This window comes from Excalfactoria chinensis, chromosome Z (assembly GCF_039878825.1).
Source record: "Excalfactoria chinensis isolate bCotChi1 chromosome Z, bCotChi1.hap2, whole genome shotgun sequence".
NCBI lineage: Eukaryota > Metazoa > Chordata > Aves > Galliformes > Phasianidae > Excalfactoria > Excalfactoria chinensis.
The window spans coordinates 38,123,966-38,139,652 of NC_092857.1; the positions used below are offsets into that span (position 1 = coordinate 38,123,966).

At 40.9% G+C, this 15,687-nt stretch overlaps 1 protein-coding gene across 4 annotated transcripts in view; it reads left to right on the plus strand.

Moving 5' to 3' along the window:
• The first annotated feature begins 332 nt into the window (after window positions 1–332).
• The window catches only part of TLE1 (TLE family member 1, transcriptional corepressor), a 72,167-nt gene continuing 56,812 nt past the window's right edge, over window positions 333–15,687 (plus strand). For all 4 annotated transcript variants that reach the window (XM_072359288.1, XM_072359289.1, XM_072359290.1 and 1 more), the window contains exons 1-4: window positions 333–1,003; window positions 1,227–1,327; window positions 2,588–2,651; window positions 2,773–2,817. In XM_072359288.1, the coding sequence (XP_072215389.1) occupies window positions 980–1,003; window positions 1,227–1,327; window positions 2,588–2,651; window positions 2,773–2,817 (234 nt within the window). In that variant the 5' untranslated portion in view covers window positions 333–979. The remainder of the gene's footprint in view (window positions 1,004–1,226; window positions 1,328–2,587; window positions 2,652–2,772; window positions 2,818–15,687) is intronic.

The window sequence follows — 15,687 nt, forward strand, 5'->3', positions numbered from 1 at the left end:
GTGCTGGGCTAGAAGCAACCCCACCTCCCCGCCCGCCCGGCCGGCAGCCCCACGTTACTTTGACTGACAGCCCAGCCTCCCCGCTTCCCTTCCCACAGACCTTTCTCTCCACCTTGCACTCCGCGCCCTCTCATTGGCCGGCACGGAGGGCTCCCGCCGCTCCGCCAGAAACGCTTTCCAGCGAAAGGCTGAGAGGCGGACGGAGCTGCGCTCGTTCCATTGGCCTTCGGCGCCGGACGCGTCACGCACCCACGTTGGTGCGGAGCCCGGCGACTGGCTGCTACCGCCATCTCTCCCCCCTCGGTGAGCGCTGTGGGAGGGGTCGGGCGGCTGGTTAGCCGGAGGAGTGTGAAACCGCGTGTTAATGCAAACGGCGCGGCGAGCACGGCGCATCCCGCCCGGCCCGGCTGTTCCCGTCCCGCCGAGCGCATCCCGCGGGGCTGTCGAGCTTCGTTCCCCCGCATCCCTGCGCGGAGCAGGGCAGGGCACGGCCGCGCTCCTCGACAGGGCGGAACTTCACCTCGGCGGGGCAACGCCGGGAAGAGGAGAGTGACGGCGAGGAGGAGGACGAGAATGGGGAGGAGATCGCGATGCACCGCGTGCTGCTGAGACGCGGAGCCACTCGGTGCCGGAGGCTGTCACCCGCCTGACCCCGCGCGGAACGGGCGCTCTCCGCCCTTTGTTGTGGTCTCTCCGTCGCCGCGGGGCCGCCCCGCGCCCGCTCCCCGCAGAGCCCCGCTCCGGCTGCCCCATGCACCGCCGGCGGTCGGGAGCAGCGCGGTCGCCCCCGGAGGCTTTCCGCCCGTCCCCCTCGCTGTGACGGCCCCGCCCGGAGCCCCTTAGAGAGCCGCTCGCTCTCACGACTTGCGTCGCCCGTCCCGTCTCACGGAGTTACAGCGACAGAGCGGCCGCAGCCGGAGGATGTCCCCGCGGCGGGAGCACTGAACGCCGCGGGGCGGTGTGAAGCGCGTTCGGAGCCATGTTCCCGCAGAGCCGGCACCCCGTGAGTACGGCGACGGGCGGAACCGGCCATGCGTGCGGCGGTCACTTTCCGCCTCGATGCGCGGGGAGCGGCGGGGAGGAGCCGGGCCGCCCCGCGGCGGGAGGAAAGCGCTGGGGCCGGGGTCGCGGCAGGGACGGGGCGGGCGGCGGGACGGACCCTCGCTGCGTCCCGCCCCGTCCGCGCGGACTGACCGTGCCTCTCTTTCCCGGTCCGTCCGCCGCAGGCGCCGCACCAGGCTGCGGGGCAGCCCTTCAAATTCACCATCCCAGAGTCGCTGGACCGCATCAAGGAGGAGTTCCAGTTTCTCCAGGCTCAGTACCACAGGTGAGCGGCGGTGGGGTCGCACCGGGGGTGCTCCGATCCGCTCCTCCCGCCCTGGGCCCGGGGTTGCAGCGAGCGGCCGCGTCCAGGCGGTGGCGTGCGGGGCCGGGGCGGCGCGGGGCCCTCGGGGGGGAGCGCGGCTCGAGGCGGCCGGGCCGGGGTGTGGGGTGGGGGTGTTGCGGGAGGAGAATGTCGTGGCACGGAAGGCGGCGGAGAAAGAGCCCTCCTCTGTTACGTGCGGTGTTCATGGCTAAGGTGAATCCGACGCCGGTGTTCAGTGCTAAAAGAGCTGGGAGGATGGCAACTTTGTAGTCCAGTGTTGGCGTCAGTCTCCTGAAGCCGTGAAGGGCGCTCCGTCGCGCTGCGCTGTGTGTGGGAGCCTGGTACGGAACTGATTCCTGCGTGCAGAGGGCAATAAGAGGCATTTGTCTCTCGATTCTGTACTCCCTTGCACCTGAACTGCCAGGATAGGAATAAAAGCTCTGTTACTTTCCGTGCAGAAATTCAGCCGGCTGTGACTGAGGCTCCTTTTTCTCACCGCACCACTGTCTGATTCTCACTTGAGATTGCTGACTTGCCCGAGCTGTTGGTTATTTAGAAATGCGGTACAAGCTGTGATCATTCAGTATTGCAGCTGTAAGTGAAAAAAGCTGCTTTCCACAGCATCTGTTCCATAGGATGCTTTCTGGTGGCCCTAAAGAAAACAAAGGGAATGTTGCTGCTTTTGCTTTGCTCAGTCAGAGTCTTTAAAGCGATGCTGCTGCTTGTGATGAGAGAGACAACTTTTCTGAAAACAGACTTGCTAGCAAATGGTGGTCAGAGTTACCGCTGTCCAGCTGCAGGCAAGATAACTCAAGCTGGAGGCGCCTTGAGGTTAGTAGGTGCAGATAGGCCCAAGATGTAATTCTAACCACAAATGGTGTCATTTGGCTGTGACTCTGAATGTCACATGTGAAGAAATACTTCTGGCTTCTCAGAGGAACTTTGGGGAATGTCTGATCCTGTTGCAGCCCAACAGCCTACGTCTTTTGCCCTGTTTGTGGCTCTGGTGGCAGCTGCAGCTCTCAGGCAGCACCACAAAATACCTTCTGAATTTCCTGCTCAACTCTTGTGTTTGAAGTATGAATTGAGCCTTTTTCTTTCTGTTTGCATGTGAGTTATGAGGTTTTATAATTAGCTGTTTTTTGTCAAAATACAAATAAAGTGGGTAGATGTCAAAACAAATGACATAATAGTTACATTGAATTGTGATCTATTTTGTAGCCTTAAATTGGAATGTGAGAAACTGGCAAGTGAGAAGACAGAAATGCAGAGGCACTATGTGATGGTAAGTTTGTTTCTTTTCCTTTATTTCAGTTAATAGTATATCATACAATGCAAGCCAATACAAAAAAAAATAATAATAATAAAAAAATAAAAAAATTAATAATGTGTTCCTTTATTTGCAGTATTATGAAATGTCATATGGATTAAACATTGAAATGCACAAGCAGGTAAGGCATTTTGTTTTCTAAATCACAAAAGTCTGCGGTCAGTCTGTGTTTAGAGGTAGCTGATGTGTTTGTACTCAGATGACTGCATTGCATGTCTGAATAGACTGATTGTAGCTGTGATTAGCAGACCTATGCCTACCTACTGTCAAGTGCGGTGTAGGTTAGGTTGAATGACATGGCTGTCTTGCTGTTGGTCCTGAAAAGTGGTGTCAGAGTTAGGAAAGGTCTTGTCTCTGTTTTTAAAAATATAATTCAGTGCTTTATGTGGTTCTGTTTTGATGCTGGTAGGAAGGAGCCTTTGATGATGACTTTGTAGCATATGTAGTGACAGTTGCTCCAATACTTGCCATTTAAAGGTATGAAAAGGTTAGTGACTTGGAAAGCTCAAGTTATGACTATGAATTTTCAAGTTCCCATAAAATTCACACTTACAGCCACTATAATGGTGAATAAAAAGAGTGCTGAAGTAGAACAAGACACTAAAGACCTCATAAGAGAAGAAAAGCTAAATGATTGCTCAGCCCAGAGGACCCTCAACTAAGTAGTCATTGTCTGCCAAATAAAGCATTAATGGCAGGGTGTAAGTATTCTGTAGATATGCTGACATTCACTTTTTCATCAAGATGCTGGTACAATAAGTCTTTCAGAAATCGATGGCCTCTTAAAAAAAATTATCATTAGATGAAGTTGAACAGTTGGACACATTTCAAAGTGCAACAATACAACTCTTTCTTGAAGTGTATGTGCTATTTCATCTAAAATTCTTGTTTCATTAAATTAAAGAGCATGGATGACCGGTTAGGGCATAGCGAGTAAATTGATTAGTTCAGGCTTTGGATCTTCTGTATATTCAAAGACTTTCATTAAGTAAGTGAACTGCGGAGTAGAATTCTTCTTTTGTAACTCTGAACTCTTTGATTTTTATTTTGTTTTCACTTAAAAATATTGTATTTGGTGAGGTGGTATGGTGGTTCCCTGATAACTTTGTTTACAAAGTGAAGCTAGTGTTCCACAGTGTTTTTTGGAATTACACTTGTTTGAATCCAAAATGCTGGTAAAAGTGGGGATGTTAGACAGCCTAATTGTTTTGAAGTGGTTGATACACTGAATAGGCAGGTAGAACAGTAGGAGTGCTGGCTAACTTGGTTCTGTGCTGTGGTGTATTTTTGTCCAGTCTGTGTTAGAAGAATGATAAGTTTCTCAGTGAGTTAACTTTTTATCCTCTTTATCCTTTTGATCCTGATTTTTGGGTTTCTATTTTTTGGGTTTCTATTTATTTAGTCTGCTGTAAAGCTCAGAATAAATAACTTGTGAGGAAGCCAGTGTATATACAGCAGGTTGATTTGGTGCAAAGTGGATGTTAGCTTCATAAGATCTTGACAAAGGCAGGTGACTTCAGTAAATGTACAAGGAATTAACTTTAAGTAAAATCAATTAAGCCCATGAGATTAAAGAGCCTCAGAACTGAGGTTTCCACTTTGACCTTAAGATCTGTGCATTGCAAAGGTTTAATGCTCTGTATATATGGCAACTATAATTATCTGCCCAGTATGTAGTGATACTTGGGAAGCTTTTAAGATTTATGGCAGAGCATTATATCTGCATTGATTCTAGTGGAGAAGGACAGAGCATGCTTACTCCCTGCATACTGTTAAGAAAAAGCATTTGAAGGGATAAATACTTTTCCTTGGTTGTGAGTTTTAGATACTATGCTTTTACATGTTAAGCAATTCTGGGAAAAAAAAAAAAAAAAAAAAAAAAAAAAGTAGCATCTTCATATTAAAGATTTAGATGTCTGCAGTGGGGATGCATAGCATAGTGCTGTTAGAATTCAGCCTGTAGGTAGTCTCAGAGGAAGGAGACAAATAAGCAAAGAGAAAAAAAAAAAAAAAAAAGCCACCAGTGATATTCTTCTAAATTTCTACTGCTAACGATAAGTTCTGAGGAGGCTTTTGTCAGATAGTAATCATAATTCTTATTAAAACTGGTGACGTCTAGCCCCAAGGGTGTAGCCAGGCTCAAATTGATGCTTTTTGCTGGCTGATCACCAGCATGGCCTAAGTGCTCATTATGTTGTAGAGAGGGCCTTTGGAGCTCTCATTACGTTTGACAGGAATTCTCTCTAGGGGGAAACTGGGCATTAGCTAGACTTCTGACAGGCTGAAATTATTCCTGCTTTATGGCTTATAACCAAATGCTAGCAAGGCATCATCAGGGGACATGAAAAATTGTCATTTCTGACAACATCTTTGTTGCTGAAAAATGCAGTGATGGGGAAACTTTCCACTGAACAAGCTTTAATGTTCTTAAGGCCTACCTTCTATGTGGGATGCCTTACTCACCCTGTGTGCAGCCCTTTAGAGTGACTGGGCTGCTGATTTGAAAATAAAAAATCATACTGCAGTGGTGTCAGCTTGTGCAGTGTACTGTCCACATCACTGTGAAAGGTGGGGTCACATCTGCCTGCTGATGAAAAGGTTGATTTCTTGTGCTGATGCAGTTGCATCGGTCACTAAACTCTTCATTTAATTCTGTAATCTACTATGATTATAATTGGGTGAAAACAGAGTTAGGACATGAATGTTGCTATATGCAGATTCAACTGAGGCAAACCCACCAAACAAAAGCAGCTGTACTGCAGAATTTTCGTCTTGAATACTCTGCATTTGTGTCAGTGAGCGCTGCAGGAGGGCTTTCTTCACGGCTTTAGCTTTGGCTCTTTGTAGTGTTTAACTCTGTGACAATTTGCTTAAACCCAGGTACTGCGATTGCATTTCAGCTTGCTGGCTGAACACAGATCAGGAAGTAATTATTGACATACTTGTGGCTGGTTTGTGTTTTCTTGGTTTGTTTCTGTTCTTATAAGAATTTCAAAGGTTAATTCTTAAGAGGATGTTGTGCCTGGGTTTTTTGTACTGTTTTCAGAGATAATTATCTTAAGGCGTATATAGTTGCTGATAAACATTACTGTCTCTGAGACAGAAACAAGTTTGAGGCTTTACTGAGGATAGGTGGGATTGATTCCGGTATTATTTTCATGTGTGTCATGGATTGAATTAACAGAGGAGGGAAACTGAAGACCATAAAAGTCAGATTTTCCCACTGTGACATCTGTGGCTGGCAAAGCAGATGTGTCAACTGCTAGTGCCAAGAGTCTTTTGGGTGTTAAAAATCCCACTGTACTTGAAGGGTTACTGCCCTTGGCTATTAGAGAGAGATGCTGAAAATAAAGAGGTGCTGCTCTGTCATCTTCTGTCATAAGTTGAGAGATAAGACTTCCTGTGTGTTTAATGCCTAGATTGTTCAGGTGCAAGATTAGCTCTTGTTCAGTGGCAGGCAGCCAAAGAAAGAAAAAAATCATCACTGCTGAACTAACTGACAGACTGTATAAACTACTACAGTATTTGGGTGTCTGCAATCCTAGAAGTGACAACTGGTTTTCCCTCTCTTTGGGCGGGCTATTGTGATCTTTGTGACCTGCCTTGAGGCAGGCATATCATTCTGTACTTTGCCTCTTGTAGACAAGTATACAAACTCCTAAACTGCATTATTCTAACTAGTTGTGCAGTAATTAAATGTCTGCTTTAGTCCAGAATGTTTAATGAAATCATTTCTAATGCTCTTTGTTTGAGGACTGAATCTTCTACTGATATCTCATTAGAACATCAGACTTCAGGAGTGGGTTAAATAGAAGGGAATTAAGAAGCTTAGTTGGCTCTCTACAGCTCCTGAGTAGGATGTCTGTACTGTTGAAAGGGATTTAAAGATAAATTAATTAATTTATTTTTTTTTTCTACTTGCATTTTAATTACTGTGATGAAAAACGTCATGAATCCTGAAGGTTTTGGTGATGTGTCATGAGTGTTTCAAGAGGATTTTACAGTTGGATCTGCCACATAAGACATGCAGAACCTGCATTTATTTTAAAGGAGAAAATAAGATTGATTGGAACATTTTTCTCTCAATAGTAGTATTTATTCTACAAATACTGGATTTCTAAATGTTTACAGTTGCACCACCAGTACAGCCATTTAGGCCACAACTGCAGTTTCTAAATAAGGAAAGCCTAGAGTAACAGTCTCAACTTTAGCGACTTTAAAACCACATTCAAGCTCCAGACTGACATTAAGGAGTTATCTGACAGATTTGGGACACTGTGTGAAATATGTCTCCATGTGGCTTTTAGATAACCATATTGTTAGATACCATCTATTATATCAACTTATTATACAACTTAATCAAACAGTATGTCACAGTATAAACACTCTACATATGTTAAATACTGTCAGATCATCTTGCATTTTGGAATGTATCTGCCAGATTTCTGCACTGGATCATCCAGGGAAAGGAGAAGCTCTTTCTATTGGTGATGTTGTCAAACTGCCTTTGTATTTCTGTAGCTTAATTACTTGCTGAATTTCTGTTATTGTGCTTGATAAACTGGCTGAAGCAGGTTTGTTTATTTTTTATTTTTATTTATTTATTTTTTTCTTGAAAGCTGGTATTTTTGGGAGCAGGGAGTAAAAAAGGAAGGAAGAGTTCTTCTTTCATAGCTCGTTCTGGGGTGAAAGGTAAATGTCTCTTTCTGGTACTTGCAATACAAACCAAACAGACAGGCTGAGTATTTAAATTGCCTTTCAGCAGTTTTAGTTTTGTAGCAAAGGGATAAAGTTTCATTTCATTTTCAGTGCAAAATGGACGATAGTGTCTTCTGGATTTGTGGTTAGGTCACTACTGGTGTATGCTGAAAGCATCTAAAAACAACTTTATGTTAAGTTGCACTTGTCAGAAGACTGCACAGTATTTATTAATTTAAAAATGAGAACAGCATAGAATAGAGCTAATGATGTCGTCGTTCCACTGAATATAAGGTTTGGGAATATATAGTGACATCTCTGTTTACATTGTAATTGTATACTCAGCTCCCTCTTCTCACTGGCATCAGTTACTTGCTCCTTGCTCCAGCTACTCATCTTTATTAACAAACACCGGGAAGGAACAAAAAGGGGAAGAATTGATTTTTCTTGATCAGCAGTTTTTATATTAACCATTTCTTTATTGTCATCAACAAGGGTGTGAGGCTGCTGCAAGCACAACTTGTCCTTTCATGTAAGAGTTCTTTGTAGTGTTTTTTTTTGCCATTGTGTGGGGAGGAAGCTGTTGTGGGTACAAGATAAGCAAGGCAATTGTGTTTATTTTTTGGGGGAGGGGTTTAGGGACTAGGGATAGAGTAACTTCATTTGTGATGTTATCTTTATTTGACCCTTAGTTCTCAGCAGATGCACGTAATTGATGTCTAGTTGCCTTTTCCATGCCATCAGAATTTTAGACTTTAATGTGTATTGTTTGTGACTCACTTTCACATTGGGTAGTCCCAGCCTACTCAATTTATAAAAGTACAGGTTGTTCCGTAGCTGTGATCATCTGATTTGCTTTTGCTTGATTTATTTATTTTTTTAAATTTATTTTTTTCCCCACTTTCAATCTACTGAAATGAAGGCACAAGAACTAAATGCTGTTGTCAGGATACGAGTAAACCAGAGATTTATGTGATGGCATAATTGGTTTTATATATATATATATATATATATATATATATATATATATATATATATATATATATATATATATATATATATATAGACGTGTATATATATATATATATATACATATATATTTCCTTTGGAAAAGTTCTCAATTTTTGATTTCTCTCCTTGGTACCAAGAAATTGTGAACTGTTGTAATCACCTCTCAGATTTGCTCACATCTGAGTTCTTGCTCAGGAACAATGATGGCGCCATCAGTTTATACTGAGGCTAGGGGTGGTTGCTCCTGGTGTGTCTATGAGTGTGTCTAAATTGTGTAAGTGCACTGTTTAACTGCCCTCTTCGGCTTGTAAGGCTGCTTTCCAGTTCTTCTGTCATTGTTTCTGCTTTGAATCCTCTTGTGGAACTAATGTTCATAGTCACTGTGTGCTGTCTTCTCCAGACTGCTGTTGAGCATACTCATAAAGTAGATTGCAGTAAAGGTCCCTGAGATACTATTGCTGTCATTTCTCGTTTTGGAGAGCTGATGGTTCTCCCTTGCCCTGTTTCCTATTTTTTTGACAGTTATTTATCTGTTTATGGCACAGTGCCAGAGGCAATTGAAGGGTAGGTTAAAACTTACTGAAACATTGCCTGTTTGATCTCTGCTTCAAATCTGACTAAGTTTTAAAAATAAGTTATTTCCTGAAGTGTCTTACTGTAAAGGAGGGCATAGTGATGAAACTTCCAACTTTTCTCTGTCTTTGGTACAGCACTTAATGGGTTTCTTTTTTTTTTTTTTTTTTTTTTTTTTTTTTAATGAACAAATAGAAACGGCATTGAATTGTCTTAGAAACGTATTTACAATATGCTTAAATATAAGTGGAATGGAAAAAGGATTATGGATTTATTTTATGAAGTTCTGGTGAGGATTATTTTAGTTGCTAGCAAGCCTGGTGTTACTGACTGTACTTCCAGTGTGTGGAGAAAACAGTTCGAGAAATTAATCAGTTTCGTATGTTTCTTTGAAGTTTTTATAATGATAATAGTGTTTTGTGGCTAGTGATAAATTGAACAGCATTTAAGAAGCCTGTAATCTCTAATTGGGGATTGACTGAGTTGCTTTCACCTTTTCTTTATGTTCTTCAGAAGCGTGAACAAATTAGCACAGATGATTAAATTACAAATTAAAGTTCTTTGAGAGGTGTCTGGTGGGTTATCTGTCAGGGTTGTTTATCTGGAAATATCTTGTACTGCTTAAGTGATCAGAAGACCTAGCTAGCCTTTTAGGCTGTGTGGTCGTGTAACAGAAAACAGATTTATTTGTGTTTGGTGCTGTTCTTTTGTTGCTGGTGTTGTGATGGTGGTGGTACCTCCACCTTCTCTCACACAGCATGGATTTTTCTTCCTTTTTGTCTTTTTTTTTTTTCCTTTTTTTTTTTTTTTTTTTTCCTTAATCTTGAAGATTTTTTGATGTTTTTGTAAACAGTCAGTCAAAGTAACTTACTTGTAAGGTGACCAGTCAGTGTATTGACAAGAACAGACACAATAGAAAAGTGCATTAGGAGGCAAGCCATTGGGATTTGCAGTAAATATATTACAGAACACAAGTGAATTGCCGATACTGCTTGTTTAGCAGTTTGCAAGGGCAATGGTAGTATAGATTTTTGAATTAGAAGGGAAGGACTGTTCTTTCTCTGTGCTGGAACATCTAGTTGATGGCTGAGGATAAAACTGATTTAGAGAACAAAATGCTGCCACCTCTTTTATTTATTATTATTATTATTATTATTATTTGCCATTTTAGAGGCTTCTCTGTGGATTAGTAAGCAAAAACAAAAAGATAGCTTTCAGTTTTGGAGAAGGGAGCAGCAAAAATGTGTATGCTTGTTTGACTACACCTTGATTAGGTACTATTTTTAAGAAAATATGCTTTTGTCAGAAAAGCAAAGGACATCTGAAAGCAGGTAGTTTTTTATGATCTCTGTCAATCTGCTTATTTATGAAGGTATTTTTAAATACGCCCAAACCCCTGAGTTGCTTTGGTCTTTGTTTCATTATATCATGATCTCAACCTCTTTAAATGCAGAAGTTTGAATTAAATCTCAGGGAAGACAGGGAGTAAACCCAAATTTTCTTAGGAAAAATAACAAATAGATCATTCTTTCGTGGTTTTGCCATAACTGATTATAAGATTGCCAACCATTACTTTGCAGATATCTAGCTGTCTCAAATGAGGGAAATAAATTGCAAGCTAAGTAAAGAAACAAACCCCCCCTTTTTTTTTTTTTTTTTTTTTTTTAAAGAAGATCTACTACGGGGGAAGCCTTTAAACTTTTTTCATTACACTTAAATAGACACTGTCAGGTGGCAGTTCTAGAGAGGACTTGGTCCCTCACTCTGGCCTAGCAGAGCCAACTGATTTGTGGCAGTGGCATTTCTGACAGGGTACTCGTCTGATCTGCTGCTGCTGAAGATCAACAACAGGAACCACCCTTAGGCTGTCTAGGTAACAGTACCTTTCTATGACAACAGTGCTTCTTAAGTTACAACCCCATTTTTTTATTTTTTTTAATTTTTTTTTTTTTTTCTTCCTGTGCATGCTCATCCCTGCGGATAGGAAAAGATGATTGTTCATTTTTTCTTCCAGAAGCATTTTATGGACTATTGCAGCCTAATGCTCATTCTTTGAGTGGTTTTGCCCAGATGAAGAGTAATGCCCAAAATAAGCACAGTAGTCCAGGAGAGGAATCACTGTGCTGAGTGGCACAGAAGATTTGCTTAGCTTACTATTGACTGTGGTGGCAGCCTTTTACCAGTGGCATACTGCAAAATAATTCAACTTCTGATCTACTGTGACAGAGAGGTTGATTGCTTTTCTGGCCTCTTTTGTCCTTATTTATTTATTTATTTATTTGCTCCTGTCTACCTATGCTGTGGTTCTTTATGCTATTTCAGACCCAGTTCTTTTTGTTTTTCCTAGTTGTATTTTTTCTTTCACTGCAAAGTGAGTTCTGAAGTTCTCCCCTAGCATGTTATGCATTTCTTTGCAACTCTCTGTAAAATAAGGATTAGGGCAGGTAAGGAGAGTTTTATGCTCATTAGTTCCAAAGTTGAAAAATACTAGTCCTGTCATCCACGCAGAACTTCTTAAGTCTTGATGCTTGATTTAATCATTTTGCAGTTTTGCACGTTCTTGTGAAGTTCTGGCAGAACTTTTCTGTTTGCATTGTTCCTAAGAATGCTACACTGCTAGTGTAAAATTCTTAGTGAAGGAGGTAGAGCAGTATCACTTAGCCATAGAGGACTGACCTTGTTGGAATTTACTTGGTTTGGATACTAATTACTGTTGTAAAATCTCTACAAATTGTAGTATGTCTTCCTGCTTCACCAAGATATTTGTAGTTGAGAGGCATTTTAATGCCTCAAACTTGAACAGTTGAATGGAGCTGGATTATCTTTGCTCTTTCACTAGGTGTTTTCTCTCTATCAGGCATTGTTCTTTTATATGTAGTTTCCTTTCTGCCTGACCCTTGCAGGCTCTGCAAGGTGTTCACTAGCCCAGGCTTCACTAGTACACTTAGTACTTCTTACGATGCTAGTACTTCTTAGTACACTTCAGTTGCCTTGGTTAACTTGATCAAAGCATTCAAGTAAAGTGAGTTCTTTTCCGTTACTGTTTGAGCTGCAGCATTGACCTTAGGTAGCTAGTAGTTAATATAAATAACGTTCTTGAAGACTTCTGTTTTATAGCTAAGATGGGTGAAAAAAAAAGTTTAAGAAAAAAATGTTTCCGGCAGCCTCAGTGTCTTTTGACCATCTCTTTCCTCCTGTAAATGAAGGAATTAAACCTTCTTTGTTTTCTTCTTAGTATGCCATATGGCTGAGCACTAGCTTTGCTTTTGCATAACTTAGTAGTGGCACATAATTCTGTAACTGTGTGCTTATGCTGTATATATTTACACTGCCTCACCTGGCATAGTTTTCACTTCTTGCATGCTTCCTTGTTTGTACAACCTCAGCTAGAAACTTGTGAAATAGGTTCTTGGCGCAGTTCCTCCTTACTGTTCTTCCTCTGTCCATTCTTGTCCTGTTCTCAGATGTGTTAACTTTTGTGCATATCCTGAATACTATTTCATAAAGAATTCATCTGCTTTCCATAATGCATTTTATCTTTCAATAACAGATCCTGTAAAGATGAACTTAATTAGTTGACATCTGATTTCCAGAAGTCTTGATAGCCTTATTATTCTGCCTTGTACCAGGGACTATAAACTGCATAGTGATTGTCAACTTCACATTCCTTCCTGTCTGGTCAGTTTAAATCAGTTCTTGTCTACAAGATGTAATCTAGATGACATCTTCACTAACTTTCTGAATCCTGTGAGCAGAATATGAACAGAACTTAATCAACAAGGGAATAAATTTATTGGCATATCTCCAAGATTTTACTGAAAGACTTCAAAATCTCACTTTCCCCACATAATAAAAGTCACTATTATTCCTTCCAAATTCTGTGTGGCAGCTAATTCTGATATACAGCTAACAAAATTTGTCAGTCTTCTTACTTGTTACTGATTAGCGAATCACCTGATAGCATCTGAACCATTGATATGAGCACGCCACTAAGGCTTTGAATTCTTTCAGTGACTTGAGGTGTTTGAATCTCAGATGTGAATATAGCAAATATTGTAAAACTGTGAAATTGCATCTGAGATGCACAAGTGCGTGTGACATGTTTGATTAAATTCAGCTTAGTTTGATAGTTGTTCCTGAAGTCCTAGTTAATGTAGTGTATTGTATTGAGTTTTTTTCTTTTTTTTTTTTCTCTCCATATTTCTATCCCTTGTCTTGATATGTAGTACTGCTTATTTTGTCAGTTTGCATGCTCTTCGTTCTACTCAAGAGCAGATTCTAATGCTGTTGTAGTCTTTCTTGATTGTTGATAAGAACTGAATACCAACTGAGAGTTTTGTTAACGTCTTGAGTACTTTAGTTGTATGTGCTTGATTTGAGGTACATTATGCTTTTACGTTTTCAAAGCCTACATAGCTTTAGGCACTTTAGGCACAATTATATAATACCTCTGGCATTCTTTGGCCATCCCAATAAAGTAACTCTCTGTGGTGAGTGCTTTAAGGGTGTGTGCAAAAACTTGGTTGTAGCTTGTGGGATTGAGAGCAAAATCGGAAAGATTTTTGAAGAGTATCCTAAATCAGATCAAGAGCCAGAAGGATGAGATTCCTTTCTGTAAGGTGTGGCAGTTGTAGCTATGCTGTTTTTATGGCTCCTTTCTTTTATTCTTTGTGTTACTTCCTTATTCTTAGTGCTGTGTTGCTCAGCTGCTCTTGTGTTAGTTTAGCTCTTAATACCCCAATAGCAACAATGTGAAGTATGTTTGATAATTCTGAAGAATGTGTGGGATGGGAGGAGCTCATCTGGATTAGCATTTTCCCCTGCTTTCAGTTAGGTTCTTCCTGTGCTTCCCTGAACAGCTGTTACTCGGTGGATGCTTCTTGTTAGCCTACTTAACTTGCTGATCTGCTAAGCTGGTCCTTTTCCTTTTTCCTGTAGAAATGTTTTCTGCTCAACTAGTGAGCTGAGATGTTGGACGATTCTGAACATCTCCAGGAGTGCTTTTGGAATAAGGTGATCAATGCGTGCCTCTGGAAGTGAAGGCGGTGAGACTTTCTCTTTTGGATCAGTCAGCCTCTGACTTGCTCTGCCATCTCATGAAATCTGAGTAAATGGGAATGGTGTGTGCCCCGAAACAACTGGAAAGTAAATTAAAAGCTCTATGCTGGCTTCAGAGATTTAAACAGTTCTTTGTATTGAAGGTTAGTTTAGGCATGGAAACAAAGCTGTGGAATTAAGATTTGAATGAATGCAAGATGAACTGAAGTTGGATTAAAGGAGAAATGTTATAGTGACTCGTTTTAGCCAAGTTTAGCCAAGAAAAGTCTTAATATAGTGAAGATGTGTGAAAGGATCACTTGAACATCCTGACAACAGCTTTGCTGTTGCCAGTTGACTTAGGTTCAACAGAATTTATAGCTGCAGATGGGATGGGCAGTTGTTTACAGTGGTTCAATGAGGGCTGCACAGAATCTCTGTTTTAATAGAAAGGACTAAAATTTGACATCTGAAGTATATCCAGTCACTTGACAGTTGAACAAAGTTCAAATCTATAGTAGATGTTCAGTAAGTGTAGCTGTTGGCTTGTGCATCAGATCCAGCTTATGTTTAAATTAACATGACCTATCTGTAACATAAACTAACATCTAAAGAGGCTTCAGATAAATGTAGTTTAAGTAATAAGTGCACATTTAGAGATTATCTGTCATTTTGCAACTTAGTCATTTTGAGGTTTTTGTTCTGTTAATATTTCTGTTGCTTATTCCTTTCTGCACTCCCACTTGCAATATGGTAATGTTTTGTTTTTTTCATAGCTAAAGATTTTTCATGTCAGTCTTCTGGGGTTTTAATATCATCGTCTCGTGGGTGGGCGACCTCATGATTAAAATGAGTAGTACAAACGTGGGGCAGAAGGAAAACTGTATTTGTTAATGATGTGTCATGTTAAACTGACAGCTTATCCCCAAAATACAGAGATTGTTCTTGTCGCTGAAGTGAATATTACCCATTGCTGCTTGTCAGATTGAATTTCAACTGCCTGTTGAGAATAAACCTTCTCTCCTCCTCCTATTGGTGTGAATGTTAGTAATGATGGTGTTTATAATTTAAAATACAGTTTGAAGGCCAACTTCCACAGTTTGTCGCATGGTGGTGAATATGGCTGTAAAGGGGAGATGAATGTGGCTACTTCTCCCAGTCTGTTACTCAGGAGACCAGTAAATTTGATTGGCTGCTGCAGTTCTAGCAAAATCATTCGATTTGTGAGCAATAGAAAGATAAGATATCCAATTACCCAAATGATTTGCAGGGTTAGCCAACGTTGTCATGGAGACGCGAGTTGGAACAAATTAAATTTTAAGCAATAAAATAATCTTAGAGCACGTCTGGGAACAAGAAAATTTGGCAGTGGCACTTACCTGAATTGAATCTTAGCTTGACACACTGTTGTTTGACATTGATATACTATGGGGGCCTAAACTTCTAAATGGCATATTGTCTTTTTTTTTTTTTTTTTTTTTTTTTTTTTTTTTTTTGGCTTTCTTCTTGCAACTGTTGCCAAAACAAATTGTGGTGTATTAGTTTTAAATAAAAGGTCATTAATTTCTCAGAGCTTAATGTGGATTCGGTAACTCATGAACAGCAAAGTTCATAGAATGCTAGCCTTAATCATTTGAGACTTTTGAATATTTAAATTTTGAGTTTTAATTAT